The 17,153-nt window shown below is 49.5% G+C and overlaps 5 protein-coding genes across 5 annotated transcripts; 1 reads left to right on the forward strand and 4 right to left on the reverse strand.

Annotated features, from left to right (window-relative positions):
* Positions 1-428: 428 nt before the first annotated feature.
* On the reverse strand, positions 429-3,967 carry EI90DRAFT_3145983 (Pleckstrin homology domain-containing protein; the record flags this gene model as incomplete). Its single annotated transcript, XM_039065365.1, has 10 exons — positions 429-557; positions 619-621; positions 663-1,572; positions 1,623-1,749; positions 1,814-2,239; positions 2,266-2,486; positions 2,510-2,970; positions 3,185-3,486; positions 3,538-3,792; positions 3,919-3,967. 10 exons carry the CDS (start codon positions 3,965-3,967, stop codon positions 429-431), a joined length of 2,883 nt encoding a protein of 960 aa, XP_038914952.1.
* A 2,398-nt stretch (positions 3,968-6,365) lies between these two features.
* EI90DRAFT_3125294 (uncharacterized protein) lies at positions 6,366-7,092 on the reverse strand (the record flags this gene model as incomplete). Its single annotated transcript, XM_039063816.1, has 2 exons — positions 6,366-6,850; positions 6,900-7,092. 2 exons carry the CDS (start codon positions 7,090-7,092, stop codon positions 6,366-6,368), a joined length of 678 nt encoding a protein of 225 aa, XP_038914953.1.
* Positions 7,093-7,846: 754 nt separating this feature from the next.
* Positions 7,847-9,667, reverse strand: EI90DRAFT_3062939 (uncharacterized protein). Its single transcript, XM_039060680.1, has 3 exons — positions 8,980-9,667; positions 8,173-8,916; positions 7,847-8,112 (listed from the first exon to the last, which is right to left on the reverse strand). Exons 1-3 carry the CDS (start codon positions 9,271-9,273, stop codon positions 8,104-8,106), a joined length of 1,047 nt encoding a protein of 348 aa, XP_038914954.1. The 5' UTR covers positions 9,274-9,667; the 3' UTR covers positions 7,847-8,103.
* Positions 9,668-11,307: 1,640 nt separating this feature from the next.
* On the reverse strand, positions 11,308-14,591 carry EI90DRAFT_3062942 (ANTH domain-containing protein). Its single transcript, XM_039060681.1, has 10 exons — positions 14,460-14,591; positions 14,308-14,406; positions 14,130-14,256; positions 13,798-14,081; positions 13,639-13,750; positions 13,434-13,585; positions 13,253-13,379; positions 13,067-13,196; positions 11,503-13,010; positions 11,308-11,425 (listed from the first exon to the last, which is right to left on the reverse strand). Exons 1-10 carry the CDS (start codon positions 14,520-14,522, stop codon positions 11,313-11,315), a joined length of 2,715 nt encoding a protein of 904 aa, XP_038914955.1. The 5' UTR covers positions 14,523-14,591; the 3' UTR covers positions 11,308-11,312.
* A 57-nt stretch (positions 14,592-14,648) lies between these two features.
* EI90DRAFT_3155416 (P-loop containing nucleoside triphosphate hydrolase protein) lies at positions 14,649-17,005 on the forward strand (the record flags this gene model as incomplete). The annotated part of the gene is made up of 9 exons (XM_039065999.1): positions 14,649-14,882; positions 14,940-15,097; positions 15,154-15,226; positions 15,286-15,477; positions 15,529-15,587; positions 15,638-15,814; positions 15,871-15,970; positions 16,055-16,597; positions 16,650-17,005. 9 exons carry the CDS (start codon positions 14,649-14,651, stop codon positions 16,917-16,919), a joined length of 1,806 nt encoding a protein of 601 aa, XP_038914956.1. The 3' UTR covers positions 16,920-17,005.
* Between the last annotated feature and the right edge of the window lie 148 nt (positions 17,006-17,153).

Consider the following 17,153-nt stretch of genomic DNA (forward strand, 5'->3'; position numbering starts at 1 on the left):
TGGTCATGCCTTATCAAGCCAGAAGTACGATTGACTCTCATCATAAAAAGTTGTGTCAAGCGAATTCTACCACGAGGCAGCAGCACGAAGGACGATAAGGAATACTCAAAAGTCGGCTGTAGTACGTTACTTCCATGAATCGGTGCACATGGTGGACGGAACGAGGAGCAAGTTGCCTCCCTAGCCGATGGCCATCACGCTCGATGGATTCGTTCATTGATTAATGGAAGAAAAATACGACAAACTGTACACGAGCGACAACAAGGAAATATAACATACGGTTTACCATGACAATGCTGGAAAACACGTTAAAGAGAATAAAAATTCGGTTACAGACCGCGCCGGGGGGAAAACGACAATAAGTATATCAGAAGAGTCATGCGCGTGATCATGATTTCATGTGTCAGTGAAAAAAAAAAATACAGCTTTCACTCCTGAACACTGGACACCCAATCGTGACTTCGTGCGACAAGTTCTAGCGAGTTGTCTGATGACCAGAATAGTTTTTCAGTCGGAGTCCGTCCACTCCAACTTTTTTGATCACGAAGGATCATAGCCTAATACGAAATCGTTCGTTCGTTAGCGGGAACTATGCCCTTCAGATTCCCGTCAACTCACCTGCTGAGCCCCAAATTACGATGATCGTGTTGGAACAGCTCAACGTTGTCTTCAAGGGCATCTATAAGAACTTGCAAGTCTTGAAGAATAGACTGCAGAGTTCGAACCGCAGCAAGGTTCAATAGCTCCTTCCTGCTTCTGACTGAGCCTTGGGTGGCAACAGGAGTCAGGTATTGTGACACGTTTTGCAACACGGTGTGCAGTATTCTCTTCGTTTCTTCCAGAATCTTTTGTGCCTGGGGTATGTTCTTTCTGCTAATGAGGACGAGTGCGCGGGTGATCATATCGGATGCCAGCAATTCCATACGGCGCCGGACAATGACAACGTCAGAAGCCGGTGTGGGCAGCCCCTTGCTAGTAGCAGAAGCGGGGAGAAGAGTGATAGTAAGCAGGACGGGGTTAGCCAGGCGCGACGCAGTTTTAGCTACGGCAGGGTCATAGAACGAGCCATCGAGTTCGAACACGGGCATTTCGTCAATCATACCATCCATCATACCATCGACGAGCGTAGGCGACGAATCATCAAGGCTTAGTCTACCCAATCCTTGAACGAACCTTTCAGTAGCGTTCGGCACACTTGAACCATTCAAGGTGGTCATTGAGCCATTGGTTTCCGAACCGGTGTGAAGCTCCACCTCAACAAGCATCTCTTTCTTCTCTCCAAACCGCAGCTCTCCGATATCAACATGCACGTCTCTGCCATCTGAAGCAACGATGGCGTGCGATGCGCCCGACACTTTGCGCATCTTAAAGCGGCTTAGGTCGACGACCCTCAGATGCAACTTCACGTTGGTGAGGGCAATCGACATCATGCCACCCAAACATCCAGCGAAGCAGTCCCTCAGATCGTACCAATCCTTGACAAATGTGTATGTTCCATTTGTATGATTGGACATGAGCCATAATGACGCCGGGTCATGAGCTTTTCCATAGCCAAACGAATGTATCGGGACACTGAACATGAAGTCAGAGGTAGGAAGAACAATAAGGCGCAACATGCTTACTTTGCAGCCTCTGCACGAGCTAGCACCAAATCCATTTGCGCACGTCGCGTGCTGTCGGCTGTATCGCTAACTAGTATCAAGCCAGAGAGAGGATTTTTTGACTTTCGTTGGAGTACAACATCCAAACCTGTGTAAAACCCATGGTATAAGCAAGTGTACAAAAGAGTCATGATTCACGGTAAGAATCTCACCATGGTTAACTGCCGTGACGACGTCCGCCTTCTCATCCTTCCCAGGAGGGACTAAAAATTCATCGTCTGCGTCACGTTTGTCCAAAGTCTCGATGAAACGGACAAGTCGATTTTTGCTCTGCGCCCTTCCTGGGCACAGGAAAGGAGTCTTGCGAATTCTCCCTTGAGGCCCAAATTCGAATGTTACCAAAGAAAGGCGATCTTTACTGCCGAGCGTCGTGAGAACAAAATCGAGGGTGTTTCTAATGACTCGGAGTTTGAGAGAGGCTGTAGAGGCATTGGAAGTCGGAGGTGGAAGCGAAATCACACAAATCAAATCCAAAGGCGTGTGAGAAACAGGAGACAGACTATTGCTTGTACCAGCTGAGTAGTGAGGGACGACGGTCGGCAATGGAGGTTGATGGTAGGAGGAGTAGTGATGGAGGGCTCGGGATCAGGATTTTGTTTGCTACGGCCATTTTGACGCGAGGACGCCGTCGTAGAAGAAGACAGGGTTGACCTCTGTGATGAGCCGAAGACACTGTCCTGACTTGTTAAGCGAGAAGAAACGGTATCAACAGAGCCAATGCTGAGGATCCGCGCCGCCTTGCTGTTCCCTCCGAACTCCTCCATCCCGTTGCCAAGGAGGCCCGACGGTGTATGGGACCGAGATGGCCGCAAAGCCTCCTGGACCCTGTTCACAAGCCAGTGATGCACGTCTTCCATGATTCCAATTGGGACCTTTCCTTAAAGACCAGAATAAAAGACTCCAATCGATCATCCTCCATGTCAATAGTCAAACTTAACTCTCCTGCAACCGAGGTGTCGATGATGCGTTTGATGTGGCGGATATATATTCGACCTTTGAGTCGAAGAACGCCCTTACTGCTAAAGCCATGCTCGCCAGATATGATGGATGCGCTCGAAGATCCATGAAGTAATCGACCCAGTGCCCTCTTTTTTTCCTCCAGCACACAAATAAGAGCTTCCCTAAACAAATAGACAAAAAACTCTCGGACAAGTGCGTCTCTGCGGACACTAAGGATGTCAAACATCTGAAGTGGCCCGAGTCCATCCAGCGCGTGGCCCTTCCAGTCATGCATTCTCATTTTCAAGTCAGTGGTGATGGCGGCAAAGGGGGAATTCGACGCAGGGGGAGTCGGATTGAACACAAACGGCTCCGAGTTGACCGAGTCCTTATCCCGAGCACTGTCGTCATCATTGTATTTGGGGTCAACTTCTGGTTCCTCGGGTATGACGGGTATGACCTCCGTGCGGGTCCTGGCAACGTGTGGCTTGCGAAGGTTGACGACTGAGAAGAAGGATAAGTTTCAGATGTAGTGGACAAAGGAGAGTTGATGGGTGAAGCAGCGTTTGCGGTCTTCGGCTTACTAACTCAACAATCACCAAGCAGGTGAGAGATCGAGTCGGCGTTGTGTGCGAGCGAGTGATGGATGAGAATTCGGAGCGGGCTTGAATGGCAGGGACTACAACATATTGTGTAGAATCAGAAGAGCCAGACTTGACAGATCCGGAAGGGTCGATTGGGTCATCTTCATCAGGATCGTAAGGGGTCGGAGTGGGTGCATTCATTCGATTGAGTTGAGGTACTCTGAAAAGCCCCCCTTTTTCGCGACCAGGATACGTTTGGTTTCCATTGTTTTGACCCCCAACACCAGTGAGGGCTGCAAGTTCTGATTCGAGTCGTTACTGATCGTACAGCCCGAATTAGAAGAAGTACTCACTGTTTCCTTTAGTGTTGTCACCGTCACCCAACTTCATAGGGCGCCGACAAACGCCACATAAGCCGAGGTTGGATCGGCCATGCTGACCGCGCACAACAGGTCCGTAAACAGCAGTGAAACAAGCATCATGGAGAGCATGCCCGCATTCTGGGACAATTTGTGGCTTTTCACCTGGAAGTCTGAACGAAAAGCTAAGAGACTCGAGACATATGACGCAGCGTTCCTCCTCCTCCTGGTTTAGGCCGCCTGAAATGACTGGAGCAGCATCGGACGAATGGGAAGAGTAGGGATGGGAGCTCGAGGATGCCATGGATGAGACGCCATTAAAGGGGGGTGGCGCTGGTGAACTCATCTCCATCTGTGATGGGGTTGAGCGCCCACCCCAATGAGACGACTTGGAGCTGTGGAAATTCCTACGCAACTTGTCCATGGTGGACTTGATGCGACGGGAAGGAACGAGCGACCTTTCAATGCACAAAAATGGAGATTTCCCCGTGAGTCGTTGCGGCAATTTCCCTGGCCCTGGGTCAATCAATGTCTCATCGCCACACTGTGGCCCATTTTTCCGCTTCCTCTATTTCAATGATTTTGTTGCTTGGCAGAAAACTAATGACTAGGTCCGGCCGAGAACGCTCACAACAACTAGAGGACCTGCGACATGTCCGAATCTAAGCTAGGCTAATGATACCCCACAGCATGGGGGATTTTTCATCGCTTTGTTAACGAGCGTCACGGTTGAGACATGCACATAAATTTGAATAGCGTTTTTGTACTTTGATCTATTTAGATTGATGAGCCTGAGCACTCTCGTGCTGGTACACACTGCAACCCTTCTCTTATTCGCGAACAACTAGAAGGGATTCAAACGTCATTACGCTTTCGTGACAGGGCTTCCAGAGAATCAAGTGACTCAGCGCGTGAGATTTTGTAGAGCGCGAGCAAATTGCTCACGGGCGAAAACATATTAATTCGACGGACATCAATATATATGTGCACCTAAATTTGCACACCAAATATATATGCACTCACTGTCTTGATATGATGAACATTCACATGGGATTCGAGGTGCACACCGCCAACTGACATGTTGTCGCTTGAGTGTAGAAATCCCAGCATTTATTCTGTGCCATATTATCCCTGCATGAAACTGGCTAAATTCATAGCCTTTGCGACTTGGGCAAGGGAGTGGCGTATACGTCGTCATGCTATATTCGCTATAAACGGTGCTCCATGGTAACGGTTCGGGAAACGAGGGGTCAGGGGACAGAAACAAGGGATTCAACATCGAAATCACATCGGACGTTGTTGCATGAAGTGGTCGTGTGACTACGTGAAAATCTTCAAACAACCGTATCATGCCAAACGTACGATCGCAGAGGCTCAATGAAACGTACGGGAAGATAGTGAGAGGCCCTATCGATCCCATCACAATAATATAGGGCTCCGATGGGGCTTTCAGTATCATGATAGCCGAGAGCAGACCACCCAAGACTTTATCATACAGTTTCGTTCCTCCTGGATTCTTCGTGACGCAGTGAAAATGATCCGACTTACTTGAATCGCGGATCGGAATAGCAAATACGGGATCCAATGGCACAATGGAGTGCGCAACGTGAGCCACGCTGGTAACAAGAGCGCGCCTCCTTGGCAATTACGCCTTTGGAAGTACTGGTCTGTGGGACAGATTGATCATGCTATAATAACGCAGTAACGGTTCATGCCATGGAAAAGCGTTCCAAATGCTTCCCTGGTGACATGGAGGTAAAGAAGGAAAGTCCACCCCAACCCTCAAAGGGTCCAAAAACAGGGCAATTGGGATGGTTGATCGCTTCACCAAGTTTCTGGGTATGCCCGCGCCCCCATCACTTGGAGTCCCTTATCCCAGTGTGGTATGTTTTACGTATGTAACTGTGCACAAGTTGAGTGTGAGACGTGATCGGGGATTCTTATTCTGTCAGGTTTTATTGGCTATGGCTGAGTGATCGGAGCTGAATACATACATGATGCGAAAATCAGCACCACTCATTCCCCCATCCTACAACTATGTACACCATGCATAGATCGGTAATGTCGATCCACATGTCTCCCGCCAATGGCCGAAATGAATTCGGCCACCGACAATGAGCTATATGATGATCATTGAGGCGGCCAGCCCGCACTAAGGATCATCCAACTTATTATCCCCAGTATGGCTCAAAAGTTATATCACGCATTCCTCATTCTCATTTGTGGAGTCTCCACATTGGCCTACACATACTCCGTGGTCCGCTAGAGGGAAGGAATACCCTCTGGAACAACTTCCGCGACAGTAATGACCTGTTAAGACGTAAAGATGAGGATCAGAACACTTAATCTCCACGGACACACTGTCACCCACAGACCTTGATCTGAAGAAACTCGCGGATGCCCTCGTAACCGTTGAACTTGCGATAGCCGCTATTCTTCATCTCCCCGTGCGGTATGTGCTACCGATTGATATTATGTTAGTGTGAATATGGAGTTGCTGTTCAAAAGAGTAAACCAGCGCTGTGCAAAGCCAGTGATTCACGCACCGCGTGGTCCTGCATCATCGCGGCGTTCACGTGAACGAGTGCACATTCTAACTGCGACAAGTCTGAGCGCTCGGTAGGCAGGATCCCAAACCTCTACTAAGCACTCAGCTGATATCGCGCTATGAATGGCACACTGCTATTCGCAATCTTAATCGCCCCTTCGTCTTGGAACCGAATGATGGTCCGAAATTTCTTCGCGCACGATATCTATGTAAAGATCCATCCATAGTGGGTGAGCCGTGCCCAAAGTATACAATAAAACGCGCGCTTCTATCATCAGACGACTGGAAACGCATCCATTTCTTCAGGTGTCGCGTGGTCGATAATGGTAGGCTGGAGTATGCTTCTTCCTTTGTACTCATCGGCACTGCCAAGCACGAATCCGCCACCCTTCGACGCAGCGTCTATGACAAAAGCTTGGGCACGTCTGGCAGGGGGCTCGTAGAAAAGTCCCTTGAGTTTGTGCAGTGAATCATCAATATGTCCAGCTTTCACAGAAGCCAGCTGTTTTTCTTCAACTCCGCAATAAACTTGTCTGCCAACTGATGGATGTGGTGTTGGGGCGGGCGGTCTCGGAGTCTCGATTCCGATCAAACGCACCCAATAGTGAAGTTGTCGACATGCATATCTGACCAGAATGGAAGAAGCTGCCGAAAGAACAATTAAGCTGGCAAGTTCCAGCAAAACCAGGTTGATATATTTTCCACAAATGCTGCCAACAATTGGACCAACGGGTGCCGATCCAGTAAAGCCGACTTTTCCTAACATGGAAGCTTCAGAGGCGGTTGAGGAGAAGATTCCCATACTCACCGGATATATTGCTGGGTGGGCAATAAGGGCTTCTGTGACCTGATATCAGAGCTCGCATCTTAGATCCACCTAGTCGCACGATCCCAGCAACCTGGGGGCCCTTGATGTTCTGACATGGACGATGTTGAGCAACACCTGGCGGCAGAAGACCTGCCCAATGATGCTTGGGCGGCGAATGTTCCGATGGCTTCATGACCACGGTGTTTCCTCCATATCGGATCTGCCACCGCCCGAGTGAAGAAGAAAATTGTTCTAGGGTGCAACGCTCAGGACAATGCCGTGTGATATGCCTTCATGTAAGGGTCATGGGCAAGAGCAATGTCCTCTAAAGCTTCGATCACAATGGAGCCCAGTTCGATTGAACTCCATTGTCAGAAAACGGTGTAGCAATGCACAAAGATTGCGAAATCGAAAATCTACGCATTAATAGCGAAGCACTCAGCTCCATGCAATTAAATACGTATTTCGATAGCTAAGAATTCGTTGGGGATCTTGCTTCAGCCTTCTCGCGTCTCTCAGGGAAAGCCGTAGTACTCCATGCTACCCAAATACCAAGTTTAATCTCACGGCACCAATTGGGGAGCGTAGTAGGTCGTGCCTCGCAGAGCGGCGGCGGCGGCGGCAGCTTCTACCGCCTTGCCTGATTGCCTCCTCGATGTCCGCGCCATATGCCTCAGGGTGGACCTTTCCAGAGTCGTCGTTGGGATCGGAACGCAGATTGGTCTCGAAGGGCTCGTTGTTCGCAAGACCCATCGATCCAAGCCAAGAAAGTTGATATATTGGTTATCGTTTTATATTTTATACGAGATATCACGAAACGTCAAGGCGACCATTTTCCAGGCCGTGTTGAGCATCCGAGCATGGTGAGCGTATGAGCGAAAGGAGTGACTTTCAATGTGAATGCTTCCTATTGGCTTTCTCCACCTCGCATAGCCTTTTCAGTCATGTTAGTCAGTAGCGTGTGGCCTGTTGACCAAATTCAACTATCAGTTGCGTATTTCAAACAATTTGCATGCTTTGGAATAAGGAACAAACAGAACGTACACCAACGTCGGAGATTCGTGCACAGGTAGAACGTTAACACTGGACGGGAACAAACAGAGGAGTGTAACAAAATAGTCAGGGTGTGCCCACCCTGACAAATGAAATGTTAGTAATAAGCTTAGAATGGTAACGTGAGGATAAAGTCCAATGAAAACATGAATTATGGGGTCTATAAATGGCGTTGTAAAATCAGTTCGTGTGTCCCATAATCCATTGCGCCAGAACTTACGGGTATTGAAGTCGTTCGATGAAACATTTTCATCATGTTTTTTCTTGCTCCTGACAATACTCCCGGACTTGAAGGGCTGGTAGAAACTTCAGATCGCCCTAAGCTCGAGCCGCTGAGTTTGGCACTGGGTAAATCGATGTCAACACCATTCGCATTCCCGTGCCCATTCGTAGGTGAGACCGAATCCTGACGGCCGTCCTGCAGCCCTTGCCTGCGCCGTCCGCGCATAGTGATAGTCTCATGCCCAGTTTCATCTTCGTCATCTGAGAACCTTACACGACCAACAACACGTTTTGTACCGGAGGACTGCTCAGAAATGAGACTCCCACCATCGTCAATGACGAATAATTCGTTGAGTTCCTGGGTTTTTGCAGGGAAATGTTTCGAGTGGAATAAATTACGCATGCCTCCGAAGGGCTTGGATGCAATAGACAATGGTGAAGGGCGGGAAGTGGAATGTGAAGATGATGATGCGATGGATGTGGAGAGTGACGGGGTTCCCTTTGACGTTTTTTTCATCGAAGACTTGAGAGGCAACGGCCCCGCTGACGAGTTAGTGGACGAAATGGATGCAGTAGATGATGATGGCTGGTTGGAGGTGGATATTCTGCTTGTTTTGGAGCCTATCGGACGAGTGGCAACACCAGATGCGATTTGCTGTATTGTTGGAGGATTCACGTCATGACGCGATGGGGCAAAGTGACCTCGGTCCTCCTCAGGAGTGCTAAGGTATGTTGTTCGCGCCTATGATACATTGAACATGATGACACGTCAGTTAATTCCTCCCACAATTACATCCCAACTTACGGTGCGGGTTTGTAAGTGGCGGCACGGTACGGGGTTGTGCTTGACGAGGCGCTTGAAGTTCGCAAAACGAATGGGGGTTGAGTCGTGGCCAGGGTTGGCTGTCCCGGTAGGCCGAGGGTCGCGCGATATGTAGCCACCATTAGCCATGCGTTCATGTTGGGGTGCACGCGTCGAAGATAGGGAGGAAGAACCAGGAGTTGGAGGCACGAGGTGCTTCTTGGAGAATGATGCAACGGATGCTAGTGCGTTAGATGCAAATTTCTGCCGCCCTGAAGAGGGCGTGGTGCCATCCATAGGTTGTGGTAGAAGGATGGTGTGTTCTCGGCGAGTCCCTTCCAGTGGTTGTCGCGGCTGTGTCGGACTCTCCCGTCCGTAAGTTCCTTGAGGTTGGGGCAGCAACCCTGTCGCTGATCCACTGGGGGTCGATCTAATGAGGGATTGTGTTTGACATCCTCAAGGCGATGCTCCGAGCGCACCCGTCCCAGATGAGCAAATCTCCGTTACGAACGTGTCCAACCGCAAGTGGCTATGCCGTTGCGACTTGATTTGGCAAGCTCAAGCACTGGGCAGATTGGGACATTCCTGAACCCATGCGGACATTTTATCTCTTATTAGTAGAGCACGCCTTCTCAGAGCTCTTTACTAATTACTTTGGTCGTTGAAAGTCGTGGTGTTTCCAGAAGCTGTTGTTGTTCCGCGGATCTTCCCTTGCTCGAATCGTTCTCACGGCCAATGAGCTTGTGTGGAAGTACATACTTGCGCGTGTTGCGGAATCCGGAACACTTATCGCCATTGGTCTCACAGCAACCACAGTGTCAACCAGCGCCGATTATATGGGGTCGTGTCAAGCAATTCGCTGTCTATCCGCTAACACCTTCAGCAAGGCTACTTAGCATCAAGACGTTTAGTCATGGTGTCGGGTCCCATTATACTCCTACCCTCGCCATTGTCTCAAGAATAACTATGAGCCTCCGAAATCAAGCACTTTGGAAAAGGCTCGACCGAGGAAAGGGTCCGTTTTCTATCAATATCGTGTTATTCACTAGTGTTCCTCAATAGCAAATCATGATGTGCATGTATTTTCGACATTACCTGACACGGGACACAGCGGCTATCACTGATCGGCAGCTTGAGGCTCGAGCATAACCGCGAGATTGATCTGCTTCTGATCGTTGTCCCTGAATCTATCAAAATTTCCGTGGCCGCAGCAGTTAGCAAAGTCTCTTCCTCTCCATCTCCAGCTTGCTCTTCTCGAGTTGCGCCTCTTCTTTCGATATCGACGTTGGCTGGTCGGTCCAGATGGATGTGCTGAGGTCACTAACCAGGCGTCTGTATTCACCGATGTATTAAGCTCGAAGTCTGAGGCGGGACAGTACTTAATGAGCCAAAAATCTGACCTCCGGACTCATTTGAAACCGCCATAGCTTCAGCTTGACATTTTCTGCATATCAACGTCATAGGTGAATCATTCCCTAAGTAGGATTCGGAGGCCTCCGCGGTCTTAGGCAAGAAGCATCCAGGTGGTGTGATTGTTATTCATAATATTGCAGATGACGATAGTGCCCTTGTGTTCCTGGTTTAACCCCCGAATTCGGGCCCTGCAGAACGACAAGCAGCTCTTCGATGTGTCGTACGTTTTTGGTCCGAGGGTCCATGGCATGGTCATTCTCGATGGTCTAATACTGGACAGTTGCCTTTCTCGACCGCGCCCTGAATCCTCGTTTCGGAGGACTTCATGTGACGTCACCCATTTCCGCTTTCATTTTCCGGATCTTGGGCATTCAGTCAACATATGTCATAACTGGTTCGGCAAGTAGTAATCTAAGCTTGATATTGCCAGTCATCGCACCGTGACTGTGCCGTATTATCACTCTGGAACCTCGAGTGCGTCGAAGACATCCTTCCTTTTTTGGTCAACATTTCTGTCAATTTTGGACACGTCTAGAAAACAATTCTTGCATGCGAAAGGGGAGATTGCCCATACCCCGCACCTAGATTGCAAGCTGTGGGATTAGGAAACAGTTCAGAGGGACATAGTGTAAATGGACGGAGAGCTCTGATCGCTCTATGTGACGCTCAGTTTAGGATAAGGGCATCCGTTAGCATGACACTGTGGATCCCAACGCAGCTAAGCCCATCATAAATTTATCTCGGGTACCAAGCTAAGGCCTCACTGCCCACCATGAGTCCAGTTGGTTTATACATACATATCTGGGGCTTTGTACAGCGGGGTCGGGGCTCAAGGATAAATATGATTAGAAAAGGATATATGTAAGTAAAACAACCAGGTATCACGCAATTCAGACATTAAGCCATCTATGCAGATCGGTGTGTTATATGAGGGATTGCGGTTGCTCCCTGGGTGCAACTTGTCCCGAATGACTTGGTCCCAAGTTGCCGCCACGGTTCGAATTGCCAAATTGGGAGCTAAGGGCTCCCGTTCCAGCTGAAGGAGATTGCAGTCGCGGAACCGCCCGCGTGAAATTGGGCGCGTCACTGCTTATGAAGGAAGCGGACGATGACCCGAGCTGGATCCAACTGCACTAAGGCCTGAAAAATCACGGGTATTTCCACCGATTGCCATTGATAATCGGAATGGATTGGCACTACCAGTGGGCTGAGGTCGTAAGCCGACACCAAGAAGTCCGACACCTCCAGAAGTATTTGGAGACAAAGTTGTACTGGGGCTAGGGCTGAATCGCCCGCCTGTTGAGTTTAAAGTTGGAGGGGCCGACCACGGAGATTGGGATGCAATGCTTGGCGACGTGTTGGTAGAGAACGAGCCAAAAGAGTCGGGCATGCCGGTGACATTCGGAAGAGCGCCGTTTGTCGCCAAACTTGGCATTGGGGTTCCAGGTTCAGACGGAATGGGTGGCAGTTTCTCCAGCAATGATGCGCCAAATGATGAAGATGGTTTGAAAGGCCGAACAGCACTGCCACCAAATCCTGTTGGCTGTGGTTGGACTGACGCAATGCTGGGAGATGGTGCTGATGCAGGAGCTGCGCTCGTAGGTGCGAATGGCCCAAGACTCGGACTTGGGGCACTAAGGAGTTGGCTGGATGATGAAGGAAAGGGATTACTGGTGTTTACGTTTGCATTCACAGCCGAAGTTGAAGCAGGTTGCGGAAGTGGAAAGGATCTTGGGGTGGTGTCAGTTGCGAACGATGAAGCAATGCTTGATATGAGGCCAGCACCAGTTTGCTGGGGTTTCAAGCTAGCGGAGAGACCTTCATTCGTTCCGGTATTGGCGAAAGGGGCGGGTGAGCTAGTGGTTGGGAATGGATTAGTGGCCGGAGGTGATCCCTTGCTTGTCTCATGTGAGAAGCTCCACGCTCCCGCCGCTAGCTGGTGTAACGTGGGACCCTTAGGCACTGGCGGAACGGGGGGAGGTAGGGGTTCCCCGAAAGGGTTGCGTGATCCCGTCTGATGTGACTTGACGGACCCGGATATTGGTGAGAACAGAGTGCTGGAGCGTATTGGAGTGGAAGCTGGTCGAGAGATGCCACGGGCCATGTTGACTTTATCCTGATTCCCAAACCCAACGCCAGTAGTTCCGCTCAACGGTGTGGCCTGACCAGACTCCCCAAAGAGGGTGTTAGAGACGGTCGTGAAAGAGGGGCTTTCCATTGGGTTCCCACCAAAGGCGCTCAGGCCCATCGACGAGGCAGGCCTAGGGAATGGATTGGTAGGACTCGAGGGGCCGCCAAAGCCTGGGACACCGGTGTTATGCGGTAGAAGCATGCTTTGCCGAAATGGATTGGACCCAGTGGTTTGTGGTCGCAAGAAATTAGGTTGAGAAACTGGCTGTAAGAAGTCACTGGGCTGGGGCATTCCAGCAGGGGAAATATTTATCATGGGCCCAAACGGCTGGCCCTGGACGTAAGGCTGGGAGAGCCCAGTTGGCTGAGGTTGTGCTATTGTCGTGGGACCGCCCCCAAACGGTAAGCCAGTCATTTGCGATGGCAGGGATAATTGTCTCTGCACGAAAGGGTTGAACGTTGCTTGCTGCTGGAGGTGATTTGTAGGTGGACTAAGGAGCAGGCCTCACTCAATAAAAAAACAGGTACTTTTCGGAATATTTTATACCTCTCTGTCTCGATTGAAGCAAAGAAATCTTCCACTTTTGACGGGGCAGGAGGCGGAGCTGATGATGATGATGCGGCCACCGGAGAAGTAGATGGGGGTGGCTGGGCAGTATTTCTCGCCGGTCTTGTTTCTACAAATGGTCTCAATCTAAGGGGCTGAGAACCAGATTCCTCTTGAGCCACTCACTCTCTTTTATTTTTTGGGGTTGTTTCCCGTCAGCAGTAGCTTTGTTCGCCTTGTACTCAACTCTATTCTGCTCGAAATTTGGGTCCCGTAGGTATTCCTCAAGCGCACCCACCAGTGAGACAGGAGCCTTTGGAAGCGTTATTGATAGTCTCCATTCTACATGTCAGGAGTCGCCACTTACATGCTTCAAGTTTGGTATAGGGACGTTGAGGAGGTTTTGCAACTTCTTTGCCACACTTAAATAATCAACGACTCTTTCGGTTTGGCGGCAGAATTTACGATAGATATCCAAGGCTGTTTCAGCGTCGATGTGGGACATCTCGAAATAACTCTCTGAAGGCCAAATGGTTAAGTTCATTCCTTCGTTACCAAAGGAAGTTGTGCACCTAATACGTTAATGACACCTTCATTGCCAGCTTGAAAGAGAACCAGCAAATCCTTGACCAACAGCCTCAGCGCGAAGATGTTGAGTTGATCTTCCAAATCATCGAGATAAAACTGCAGAGCTTTAGAGTATGAGATGTTCAGGGCCATGAGAGACTTACTTTACATTCAATTAGAGTATCGATCATGCTTTGCACAATCTTCGTTTCACGAAGGAGGCCCTTTTCCACCGTCATTACTCGTAGTTTCCGCCCAACGATGGTTTTACTCCTCGAAATTCCAGAACCCGGATAAGAGAAACCGTCTTCATCAATCAAACCCACGCGATGGTCACGGTTTGAATCGCTTTGGACTCGAATGGCATCATGCTTGAGATCCTTAAAGGCCCTGATCCGAGACTCCAGATAGCTTGCATAGCGTGCCAGATTCTCGGGTGCTCGGTAACCTTAGATCGCCAGTTAGAATCAAGGGTGTGCAAAGGGCTGTGGCCCACCTTCCCAATGGCCTTGACCGACATTGTGCAGTCCTAGAGGATCAAATTTGGCCATATATGACAAGATATTCTCCGTAGCTCCGTTACGAAGCATTGTGTGTACGACAAGGAGTGCTTTGAACACGACCTTTAGGCGATAATCAGGGGAAACAGTGAGCTAAGAGAGCAAGTAGCTCACTATGGCATTAGGTTCCCGTAGTCGATTACCAAGAGCTCTACAGACATCCGAGATAACGCCCTCTTCATCATAAGTGGCAGCAATAATAGGATCCAAATACTTCGAATTGTTCAGTGACCACACAGCTACCTTTAAGCGCTCCGAGTTTTTACCTTTGGTTTGGGAGGAGCTGCCTTAGGTTTACATGCCAGCTTGACTATCTTCTCGAACGACATAATAACGATAGTCACAAACAGAGTCGAGAGTGAGCGAGCGCTCTCAGTGCTACGGCTGTTGAATTTGCCCACGCCTCGGCAAGCTCCTCCGTCGAGGAATTTTACCCAAAATCGAGCATCCAAATCATGTCCGAGGATAAACGGGAAGATACGTTCAGTTCTGCATTTCCCAACATCCTAGACGTTCGTATCCTCAAAGCTCTTTCGGACCTGGGCTTTGCTCGCCCCACTCTCGTGCAAAAACGAGTCATACCTACGGCACTTGAAGGACGCGACGTCCTTGCCAGAGCGCGCACCGGGAGTGGAAAGACAGCTGCATATTGCATTCCTGTCGTCCAGAAGCTTCTTCAAGTGAAGTCGGTACGTGCGTAAATCTCACGGGTGGCGGGACGAATATTTAAGGGTCAATCTCTGCAGAGCCCACACGGAAAGCTTTCTGCAACGCGAGTTGTGATTCTTGTCCCTACGAAGGAGCTATCAGAGCAAGTGTCCCAATTCCTCCGGGGGACCTTAAAATATTGCGAGGATATTGCGACCCGCAATGTTGCTAGTGGCGGCTCGAGCCAAATACAAACGTCCGTGAGCAACCCCGCACCACGTTTCTCCCTTGCCAAAGCTCAATGTCCTCTAGATTATTACTGTCTGATGCCCATGACATAATTGTCGGAACACCTTCACGTGTATTGGCATTACTTCAGAGCAAGGTGTCAGAGATCCCAGTGACTTCATTTATGCTTGTACTGATGACAGCTATTCTTACCAGTCACTGGATCTATCTAGCTTGGAAACTCTTGTTATCGACGAAGCAGACCTTGTGCTGTCTTTTGGCCATGATCGAGACGTGCGCAGCATTCTGACCGGCAACTTTCTCCCAAGAGTTTTCCAGTCCTTCATTATAAGCGCTACGATGAGCCAGGATGTGGAAGCTTTGAATGGACTCGTTCTTCGTAACCCAGTGCATCTCAATTCCATACTTCCCGCGCACATGATTGATCGTCCATCGTAGGTTATCCTTCAGTTGGACGAGCAGGAGGATGACACAAAGCTGAACCAATACTTCATCCGGTGCGCCTATATTGAATGGTTTCACACTGAGGCTCACACTCCATTATTAGGTGTGCCGAAGCCGACAAGTTCCTTATTGTGTACGTCATGCTGGTCATGAAACTCGTGAAGGGAAAATGCATCTTCTTCGTGAACAACCTCGAACGCTCCTACCGATTGAAGCTATTTTTGGAGAGGTTTTCTATCAAGGGTTCTGTGCTCAATCCCGATCTACCTGTCAACTCTCGGTACGTCATCTGAACCCTTTGGCAAACCAGGTCCATTTATGCTCTGCATTCCCCAGTTATCATGCCGTTGAAGGATTCAACAGGGGTTGTATCAATATCTTATCGCCAGCGATGAGAGTGGGAACAATGGCGAATTCGACGTTGACATTGGAAATGGTACGCTGTTGATGCTTGAAAATACACAGCTGATGGACTCGATGCATGTGAAGACGAGACTACTCTTGGCCTATCGGGTGGCAGCCACCGAGCATTTGCATCTCAGGATCAACTGACTCGAAACGCAAGCGCAAACGTTCCACTCTTCGGGAGGACTCGCATCAATCTAAACGTCCAAGACAAGCTGAACGGAAATCAAGGAGGGACAAAGAAGGCACTGAGTTTGGCGTCGCCCGAGGCGTAGACTTCGTCAAAGTCGCATGCGTAATCAACTTCGACCTCCCAACGTCATCAAAGGGTTACACTCACCGGGTCGGCAGAACAGCCCGTGGGGGTCTCTCCGGCCTGGCGATCTCCTTGATCGTTCCTGGACAGGAATTCGGGAAAAACAGAAAGGCTGGGCTCACAGTGCCAAGTACACAGTACGACGAAGAGGTGTTCGCCCGTATCGAAAAGGATCAAGCAAAGAAGGGCAATAAAATAAGCGAGTACCAGTTTGATATGAAGCAAGTAGAGGGTTTTCGGTACCGAGTGGAGGACGCTTTGCGAACAGTAACACGTGAAGCTGTAAGGAACGCAAGAGTGAGAGAGATGGAAAATGAACTTCTGAACTCGTACAAAATCAAGGTGCGTCTGGGTTTGACAATGGGAGTGCCATCCAATAATATCGCACCCACAGACTTATTTTAAAGACACCGGGTTAAACGTCGACGTGATTCGACACGACGAGCATTTGGAACCGTCTAAAGTTCAACTGAATCTAAAGAGTGTTCCGCAGTATCTCCTCCCACAAACGGCTTCTACATCCAGAACATCTGCTAGCATTGAGATTGATGAACCCAAACAAGACAAGATCGAACAGGGAGGTAGGGAAGGGAGTAAGAACAAGGGTGAGAGGAAGGGCAGGGGCAGGGGCAAGGGAGAGGTTCAAAATCGCGCGATCCTCTGAGAAACTTCCGATAGCGAATTGTTCATGGTGCGTCCCGGCAATAATTAGGCTCGTCGGATGTCTATTGTCATAGAGGCTGCCTCAGCTTATGACGCAGGATACACAGTACTGTCGCTTGGCGTTGTTCACATGGACATATGATTATCATTACACAGTAGCAAGATACCATTGCATTCAGACGTGTTCCCGACGGGTTCTCTTGAGCCACGTGTGCAGCTAATACCAAGCACGGCT

Source organism: Cantharellus anzutake (genome assembly GCF_015039405.1).
Source record: "Cantharellus anzutake strain C23 chromosome Unknown EI90scaffold_31, whole genome shotgun sequence".
In the NCBI taxonomy this organism is placed as follows: Eukaryota; Fungi; Basidiomycota; class Agaricomycetes; order Cantharellales; family Hydnaceae; genus Cantharellus; species Cantharellus anzutake.

Coding starts and splice junctions, on each gene's coding strand:
- EI90DRAFT_3062939 (XM_039060680.1), bottom strand. CDS start 9,273: ATGGATGGCACCACGCCCTCTTCAGGGCGGCAGAAATTTGCATCTAAC. Junction 8,917..8,979: donor GCCACTTACAAACCCGCACC/GTAAGTTGGGAT, acceptor AATGTATCATAG/GCGCGAACAACATACCTTAG.
- EI90DRAFT_3062942 (XM_039060681.1), bottom strand. CDS start 14,522: ATGTCGTTCGAGAAGATAGTCAAGCTGGCATGTAAACCTAAGGCAGCT. Junction 13,586..13,638: donor AGGTGTCATTAACGTATTAG/GTGCACAACTTC, acceptor TTTGGCCTTCAG/AGAGTTATTTCGAGATGTCC. Junction 13,197..13,252: donor ACCCCAAAAAATAAAAGAGA/GTGAGTGGCTCA, acceptor GACCATTTGTAG/AAACAAGACCGGCGAGAAAT.